Genomic DNA, 8,885 nt, shown 5'->3' with positions numbered 1-8,885 from the left:
TTTTTTTTTTTTTCTTTAACCTTTATACTTATTTTTGTGTGGTGCTGAGTGAGGATCGAACCCAGTGCCTCATGCATGCTAGGCAAACGCTCTACCACTGACCTACAGCCCCAGCCCTAGCCTTAGTTTTACCTCCAAGCAATAGGTCTTATCCTCGTCCCTGCCTCGTCCAGTTGCAGAACTGGTGTTCCCTAAGGATTGAGGGGGACGTGGTGCCAGCTGACAGTACTCCAATCGGTGTGCCTGGGAGACAGCTAATAAAGAAATCTAAGGCGGTAGCACCTGCGGCAATCCGCCTGGAGCCTCTTGTCTCTCTCAGGCTCCCGTCCACCCACCCCTTCTCTGCGTCCTCATTGGCGGCAGCCTGCGCCCGGGGCGGGAGAAGAGGGAGCCAGTGGGCGGGGTCTCGTGGCGTCAGCGCAAGATGGCGGCCTCGGCGGCGCTGTTCTCGCGCTTGCGGAGCGGACTCGGGCTCGGCGCGCGGGGGCTGTGCACGAGGCTGGCGACGCCGCCCCCCCGAGCCCCAGACAAGGTGAGCTGAATGGGTTTGGGCCCTGGGTGCCTGGGCTCCTCCATGAAATTTCGGACGTATAGCTGCCGGGCAGGGGTTCTGGGATGCTGCACCTCAGGGTGCTGAATGGAAATCCGCCTGCGTTTGAGGGGTGCTTCCCTGCCTGCCAGGGACACATTTGCTTCCTGGGATGGATGTTGGGGCCCCAAGGGCATCCTCTGGATCACACCTCCCACCCACGTGGGCGGCCGAAGAGGTCACCTCTTTTCCCTGTGTCAGTGAACACTCAGGTGATAACACGACGGGGAGGGACCCGGGACGCTGGGGTTCCAGCCTGGCCTTGCGGGTATTTTCTTGGAGTTGTTAGTGGTAGTGAAGTAGATGTCCGGGCTTGGGATTCGACCTTCTTCCATGTGGACAGATCCCAACCATTCTGACCTCCAAGTTCATCACTTCCGTTCCCTTTTTTCCCCAAGTCCCATACAAGTTGCTCTTCCCTGCCCCCACTCCTGTCCTTTTTTTTCTAGACCCTGCTACCTTGAGCCTTAGGAATCCGGATGTTTTAACTCTCAGTCTTGTTCCGTGTGCCTCTGTCCCCCAACTTCAGGCATCCCAATTTTGGGCGACCTGATCCCTTAGTCTCCCTGACTGACTTTGCTGGGCTCCAGACCCTCCAGTTCTCTTACCTCCAGGGTCCTGGGTAAACTGGCCTGTCAGTTCTTAAATTCCTGGACTCGTTGCCCTGTACAGTCTAGTTTAGACTCTCTGAAGGGGGTCCTCTCAGTTGCCCTTCCAAGAATACAATGCTGGGGGTTATGTGGGTGTCTGCTTCTTGGCTTCTGATTTTGATTCTACTTGAACTAGAGTAGAGGTCAAAGTATCCTGACCTTGTCTCTCCCCTCTCTTAGCTAACCGCCTTCCTCCACTCCTCTCCCAATCTGCAGGCTGCAGAGATTGGAAGCCATGGGAGCACTAAAGCCCAGGGGCCACAGCAGCAGCCAGGCTCAGAAGGTCCCAGCTATGCCAAAAAAGTTGCACTTTGGCTTGCTGGTTTGCTTGGAGCTGGTGGGACTGTGAGCATCATCTATATTTTCGGTGAGGGACATGCCCCTGCCCCCCAATTTTGTTCTGCTGGCTTCCTGAATTCTACTGTGGAACCTTCCCCTCTTTCCCCGTAGTGGCTTCACTGATCTTCATTCTCTGACCCTTCAATAGGGCTGCCAACTAGGACACCTATTTTGAAAACTGGAGAAGTCTCCTTTCTTCTCCTTTCTACCCCTTCTGTCTCTCGAGCTGGTTCCTGTATCAGGCTATGGGGAACCAATTGGAAGAAGGGAATATAGAGGAGGATAGGCCTAGACCAGCCTTCTAAGCTGTGTCTTCCCTCAGCACCCAAAAGTCCATCCCAGTCCCCTCCTCCCTTGAATCTAGGAGGCCATACCTCTAGCCCTCTCTCTCAGACCCAGGAGTCCAAGCCCCTGACATACCTTCTACCCCCAAGAGCCAGATGGGGTCCCCATGTCTTCCATTGATTGTCTCCCTTGCAGGAAACAACCCTGTGGATGAAAACGGTGCCAAGGTGAGGGGGAACAAGGCCTTGCCAGAGTCCTTCCTTTGTGAGGGTGGGTTCCCTTTGGTCTACTCAGCTTGTCTCTGGCCTGGAGTGAGCCTCTCCCTCCCAAGGACCTTCTACTCCTCTCAGAGGTCTTGGAGAACCTTTTATAAGTATGTTGGGGTCCTGCCTGTTCCTTCCCAAACTTTCCATTTTTCTCTCCACCTCCCAGATTCCTGATGAGTTCGACAATGGTAAGTCAACAAGCACAGATTCTGGGGTCCCCTGGCCCTCTTAACTGTGCCACTTAGGCAGAGGAGCCCTCCCCATCTGGTGCTCCCAGCCCCTCCTCCTTCTATTGGGGGGGCACAGACATGGGGGGCAGCAGCTGGATGGCTTGGGGGAGGGGCATTACAAAGCCCCAGCCCCCTTTCCTGGCCCCTCAACCCAGGAGCAGATGGCCGAGGACAGATGGGGGAGGGGAACCTGGGTGGGAGGGCTTGGGGAGACAGGGCAGTCTATCCCCAGACACATGGCTTCCTGTGCCTTAGATCTGAGCATCTGCAGCCCCTAACCCCCTCCTCTTTATGACAGCCTCTTTTTTTTCCCCTAAGCTCCTACCCCACCAGGCTCCTCATTTCCAAAACAATGCCTCCCTCCCTCCCCCTCTCATTAACCAGCTTTTGATGGGGAGCTTCTGACAAATTGGATAGTAGTTGTCAATTCTGTCACACCTGGCCCTTCCCAAGAGAAAAGTAAAATTGGTGGATCCAGAAAGCCACCTGTTTTGTGCTGGGGAGTTTGTTATACTGATTGTTGCAGCGAGGCATCGGGGTGAGTATGTTTTAACTGGGCAGATATAAAATTATAGTGGCTTCAACAAATCAATATGCTGATTTAAATTGGGCAGGTAGAGACATAGGTTTAAAATGTGCATATTAACTGGTTTCAATATTGTGGTTTTTCAGAGATTGGCCCATAGGCAGAATTGGATTGAAAATAGTGCCCTCCAGGGGGCACTCCTGGAAGCTCTCGGTTTCAGCTGAAGCCAATGTACTCATTTAAACCAGGGTTTTTCACCTTCAGCCCTACTGACAGTTTGAACTAGATCATTCTTTACTGTGGGGGGACTGTCTTGTGCATTATAGGATGTTTAGCAGCACCCAGGATAATTATATTTACGCGCTAGGTGCCAGAATCATGGCAATCAAAACTGTCCCCATGGGCTGGGGTGCGGCTTGGAAGAGCCCATGCTTAGCATGGGTGAGATCCTGGGTTTAGTCCTAGCATCAAAAAAAAAAGGTCTCTAGACATTGCCAAATTTACGGTGGTAGTGTGTGTCAGAGGGACAAGATAAATAAAAGTGTTCTTAGTTGAGAATCTCTGGTTTTAAGCATACAGATGTGTCTGTGTTCACTGTAGTATAACTAGACTAGTGCACTGGCTTTGAGCAGACATCTCAAGCTCAGGATGGACTAAACACTGGCATAAGATCAAAAGGTGTACATGTCTGAATTTTTTTAAAAATATTTTTGTTTAGTTGTAAATGGACACAATACCTTTATTTTGTTTATTTATTTTCATGTGGTGCTGAGGATCGAACCCAGTGCCTCACATGTGCGAGGCAAGCACTCTGCCATTGAGCCACAGCCCTAGCCCCTTTATGTCTGAATTTTAGGTGGGCTATTTTTATACCTGGCATGGAGTGTGGAAGTAAGTATTCACATTAAAACTGGGTAAGTGAGGGGGCTGGGGCTGGGGCTCAGCGGTAGAGCACTCACCTAGCATGGCTGAGGCACTGGGTTCGGTCTTCAGCACCACATAAAGATTAATAAAGGTATTGTGTCCATCTATAATCAAACATTTTTTTTTAAACTGGGTAAATGAATATCTTTGTTCCCACCTGGTAATATGTCGTTGCCATCTACATTTTGGCCTCGAAATGAGCTGATTGAAACCAGGCGGGAGTAGACCTGCTGTGTGTCTGGTGGATCACAAACCTCTGGTGTTTGGGAGGTCGAGCAGCAGCTTATCTTGGAATCCTTTGTGCCCAATGTTCTCCTAGATCCAATTCTGGTCCAGCAGTTACGTCGGACATACAAATATTTCAAAGATTATAGACAGGTAAGCAGGGACCTGGGCCTGGTCCCTACCTTCCGTCCTCAGCCCCCAGCTTCTGTGTCAAGCACCCTTGTCCCTTTTCTGTCCCACAGATGATCATTGAGCCCACCAGCCCCTGCCTTCTTCCAGACCCTCTGCGGGAGCCATACTACCAGCCGCCCTACACACTTGTCTTGGAGCTCACTGGTGTCCTCTTGCACCCTGAGTGGTCGGTGTGTCTCGGGGAAGGCAGCGGGTTGGGGATAGACCTGTGCAGTGGGCTGGGGGTGCTGTGTGATCTTGGGGAGAGCCTGTCTCTTCCCACTGCCTCGCTTTCAGTGCCCACTGTGGGGCTGTCGGGGGTGTGCCAGGAGTCGGCTCTTGCTCCAGACTCTAGTTCTTAGCCCTTGTGTTCTCAAACCCCCAAGAACAGAGGGAACCCTGGCTCTGGGAACCCCCTGGCTGGGTCTAGGCCCCGGGCCCCTCGTGGTCCTGGTGGCTCACTGCCCTCATCCCCCAGCTGGCTACTGGCTGGAGGTTCAAGAAGCGGCCAGGCATCGAGACCTTGTTCCAGCAGCTTGCACCTCTGTACGAAATTGTCATCTTCACGTCAGAGACTGGCATGGTGAGGCTCCGGGGCAGAGCAGGCATGGGTGGTGTGGGGGAGCAAGAGATCTGGTGGGCCAGACCCAGCTGACCTCTCCTTGATCCCCCCAGACTGCGTTTCCACTCATCGACAGTGTGGACCCCCATGGCTTCATCTCCTACCGCCTCTTCCGGGATGCCACAAGATACATGGATGGACACCATGTCAAGGTGCCGTGTGGGGGTTATGGTGGGGGGCCTCTGGGGTGGGCTCGGGTGCCAGCACTGCCAGAAAGAGGGCTGAGCTCCAGTCCCAGCCTCCACCCTGCTTGTGATTCTGTACAGATCTCATTCTCCTGGCAGGACCTGAGCTTGGCGGAGCATTTTGGCCCTTCCTCCAGAATCTGGGGGAGTGGGGAGAAGTGGGGTCTCCCTAAAGAAGACAGTGTGGGTGAGGGGTAGTGATGTGGAGTTTCGTCTCTCTGTGTCTGTAACTGGGTGCTTCAGGACAGTGGATAATTGCAGTTGCTCCCATGAGCCTGGGTGTGGAAACACATGCCAGGGTCTGGGCCTGGCTCCAGGATTCCCTGTGCCCAGGCGTCTGTTGGGCTTCTGTCTGGGTCTTGGTGGGGCTGGGGGCTTACGTTGGGATTCAGCGGTGCATGGACTGTGACGAAGGTCTGTGTCAGTCTGTGTGACTCCCTGTGTGTTGCTGTGGGTCCATCTGCACCTCTTTTTCCTGGGCAAGAGGTTCTTCGACCTGCAGCATATCACAGTCACCTCACCTGGGCAGTAGTTGGACACGCCAGGGCCCGCCCATCCCAAGAGGGCCTAGGAGTGGCGTGACTCCGCCCAGCCAGAGGCCGAGGGCTCTGTAGGTGGAGTTTGGGAGAGGGGCTATGGTGATGCCTTGTGTGTGCATGTTCCTCGTGGGGAGGGGAGGGGCACAGAGAGTGACCTGACCTGTTGCCCACTTCCAGGACATTTCGTGTCTGAATCGGGACCCGGCCCGAGTGGTGGTCGTGGACTGCAAGAAGGAAGCCTTCCGCCTGCAGCCCTACAATGGTGTCGCCCTGCGGCCCTGGGACGGCAACTCGGACGACCGGGTCTTGTTGGACCTGTCTGCCTTCCTTAAGAGTGAGGCTGGTCCCGCCCTCCTAGCCCCTGACCCCAGGGACCTGGTCCTCAAGGTGATGGCAGATGCTTGATTCTGCCTTGTCTTTCTTGTCCACTGGCAGACAAGTGAGGCCCTGGGCTCAGTCTCCAGTGCTGGGAAAACAAACTGCAGTCGAGGGGCAGAGGCCACGAGCATCTTGGAGTTCCAGAGACTCCTATGTCCGGGTGCTCCCCTGGGAATGTTGGGGGAGCCCTTGTGGAGCATTGAGAGCGTTCCAGGGGGTGTCGGTCTAGGATCTGACCTTGGCCCTGTGGGCCCTGCCTCCCTTGGGCCTCAAGGCTGGCTGACCGCGTCCTGTTGTGCCCGCAGCCATTGCTCTGAACCAAGTGGAGGATGTGCGGACCGTGCTGGAGCACTACGCCCTGGAGGATGACCCGCTGGAGGCTTTCAAGCAGCGGCAGAGCCAGCTCGAGCAGGTTGGACTCGCTCCACGCCCAGGGTCCATTGAGGCTCCCGAAGGAGGTTCCTGAAGCAGCCCCTCTCTATACTGTCCCCTGGCAGACTGTGACCTTGGCCAGTACCTTCTCCTTTGCCGCAGTATCTGTGACCTGGGGCCGGTGACACAGCCTTCCGGGCAGGGATGTGGCGAGGAGGATGGCCTGGTTCTGTGGGCTGCTCAGGAAATGGAAAGCACTTGAGATGGGTCTGGAGGAGGGAGTGTCCTTGACACTTGTGAGCAGTCCTGGGGACTCCCTGTGGAGGTAGACTTAAGGTTTAGATCATGTCTGGAGGGAGGTGTCCATGGCACTTGGCCAGGAGTCTGGGGAGGGAACTTTGCTGGTCTTGGAGGGACACTGGTGTGTGGCTCGAGTCAGAAAAGATGCTCATGTCCAGGCTGCGGTTGGCCAGATTCTGGGTTGGTTTTCTGGGGCTAGCTAGAGCCCTAAGTGCCCAGAGAAGGCCTGGAGAGCTGGGTCAGGGGCTTCCCCCATGCCAGCCACTGGGTGCTCAGAGTAGGACAGGGCAGTGTTGAAGAAGGCTATGGTCTTTGGATCTGGGGTCTCCCCCAGTATCCAGGATGGGGTCTAGGGTCTGAGATAGGTTCCCAGGCTTTGGGGTTGGGCCCTGGGATTAGGGGAGGGGCTTCTGAGAATTTTCTGCCTGAGAAACTCCTGAAGTTCATGGCTGAAAATCCTGAGGGCCTGGGATCTGAGTGTGGTGTCCCCCAGGCATCTTAAGGTTGAGCTCCTGTGACGCAGCTGGCCCTTACCAGTGTGTGAACAGGGGCTGGAGCTGGCGTGCAGTGCTCTGTTGGTTTGGGGAGGGGAGTGGGCCCTGGGCCAAAGTCTAAAGGAAGGCTGGCCCTGGGTTGAGGCTGGGGACTGGCAGTGTGGGAGGAAACCCACCTACCCCAGGCTGACCTCCTCCTCCTCTTGTCCCCTGACCCCAGGAGGAACAGCAGCGCCTGGCTGAGCTCGCCAAGTCCAACAAGCAGAAACTCTTCTTCGGCTCTCTCACCAGCCGCTTGTGGCCTCGCTCCAAACAGCCCTGATGCTTTGGGCCTCCTCAAACTCACTGCCTGGGTTCAGGGCCTCAGGCCCCAGTGCTCCCAGACCAAGGCTTGGGCAGCCACATGTCCAATAAAGTGCATCCCAGATGGCACAACTCCTGTGTCCGGAGAGTCTCCAGATGGGGCATCAGGGTGAGGTCCGGGACTTGGGTCATCATGCCACAGTGGCCAGCTGACTGCCGAACAGAGCAGAGGCTCTGTAGGATCAGGGCCAGTTTGGGCCTGGCTGTCTGGAAACCTGGGTCTCTGCTCGGCTGTCTTCCCATGTGCTGTTTGATCTGCAAAAAGTGCACCTCTCTGGCTCCAGATTCCTCGCATGTGGAGAAAAGCAGAGGATGGGGGTTAAACACAGGTAGCTCCCGTGGAAATAAAGCCAAGTTGAGCCCTGGTGGTCTAGAGATGGCCCCACCTCACCTGGACATCTGCTCACCTCCCGCCAGCCATGGCCCCACGGGAAGGTGGCCCTGGAGTTGTTTGAGCTTCCGGTTTTTCAACAGAAGCCCAAAGTTGGGAGGGATGGATGAGTGGATGGATTGATGGATTGATTTTTGAGATGCGCTCTCACTGTGTTGCCGAGGCTGGTCTTGAACTCCAGGGCTTGAGTGGTCTTCCTGCCTCAGCTTCCAGAGTATCTGGGGCATAAGACTGCTACAGTGCCCGCCCAGAAATGAGGATTTTTATATTAAATCTCACTGTTGATTGGTTTTCTGCAGTGCTGGGTGGAGCCCAGGGCCTCACACACCAGGCTGAAACTGCCCTGAGATTTAACAGCCACATGTGTCTCCTGGCCCCCATATTGGCAAGCACGGCTGTGTGGGTTCCTGACTGTCCAAGTGCAGATGCAAGCTCTGCCACTTCCTGGCAGGCTGTGACCCTGGGCAATTTATTTTACCTCTCAGTGCCTCAGTTTCTACAACTACCTTAGTTTCTGCCTCAGCTTAAAAGCAGAGCCCCTTCCACATAGGCCCCCAGGTAGTAGCTGTAAGAATCTAAGGGAGGTACCCCTCCACCTTGGTTTTGTCATCTCTAAAACAGGGGTGTTGGTACCTTAGAGAGGCTGTCAGGAATAGTGACATGAACTGTCCAGGGGCTAAATGGGGCCTGCCCTTAACAGGCCACATGGTTGTCACAGATGGAAATGTGCTGGACCTTTTTGGCTTGAAGTGTCTTCCTCCGAGCCTCTCCGCTCCGGCTGGCACCTACTGCTAGTACCAACTATTTTAAAAGATCTTCCTTGGTGTTTCTTATAAGAACTAAATGCACTTGAAATAATGGTCAGCCAGATGCTGAGGGGCACACCTGTGATCTTAGGCCGAGGCAGGAGGATCACAACTTTGAGGCCAGCCCCAGCAATTTAGCAAGAACCTGTCTCAAAAAGGCCTGGGATGTAGTGTGGTAGAGCACCCCTGGGTTCAATTTAAAAAAAAAAAAAAAAGTTTGTGGGCATCTG

The 8,885-nt window shown here is 54.7% G+C and overlaps 1 protein-coding gene across 1 annotated transcript; it reads left to right on the top strand.

Moving 5' to 3' along the window:
* The first annotated feature begins 286 nt into the window (after window positions 1-286).
* On the top strand, window positions 287-7,530 carry Timm50 (translocase of inner mitochondrial membrane 50). Its single transcript, XM_015496867.2, has 11 exons — window positions 287-532; window positions 1,456-1,606; window positions 2,059-2,090; window positions 2,296-2,317; window positions 4,129-4,187; window positions 4,277-4,396; window positions 4,684-4,788; window positions 4,881-4,979; window positions 5,729-5,885; window positions 6,235-6,341; window positions 7,316-7,530. Exons 1-11 carry the CDS (start codon window positions 425-427, stop codon window positions 7,415-7,417), a joined length of 1,062 nt encoding a protein of 353 aa, XP_015352353.1. The 5' UTR covers window positions 287-424; the 3' UTR covers window positions 7,418-7,530.
* Window positions 7,531-8,885: the final 1,355 nt, after the last annotated feature.

The sequence above is a fragment of the Marmota marmota genome, unplaced genomic scaffold (assembly GCF_001458135.2).
Source record: "Marmota marmota marmota unplaced genomic scaffold, marMar, whole genome shotgun sequence".
Lineage (NCBI taxonomy): Eukaryota > Metazoa > Chordata > Mammalia > Rodentia > Sciuridae > Marmota > Marmota marmota.
Note: the sequence above shows the minus strand (reverse complement) of the source record. Positions and strands in the feature narration are given on the sequence as shown.

What these genes read in the sequence shown, in the direction of transcription:
- Timm50 (XM_015496867.2), top strand. Translation starts at nt 425, where the DNA reads ATGGCGGCCTCGGCGGCGCTGTTCTCGCGCTTGCGGAGCGGACTCGGG. An exon ending in TCCTGATGAGTTCGACAATG is followed by an intron (nt 2,318 to 4,128) that starts GTAAGTCAACAA and finishes ATGTTCTCCTAG; the next exon opens with ATCCAATTCTGGTCCAGCAG. An exon ending in TGGATGGACACCATGTCAAG is followed by an intron (nt 4,980 to 5,728) that starts GTGCCGTGTGGG and finishes GCCCACTTCCAG; the next exon opens with GACATTTCGTGTCTGAATCG.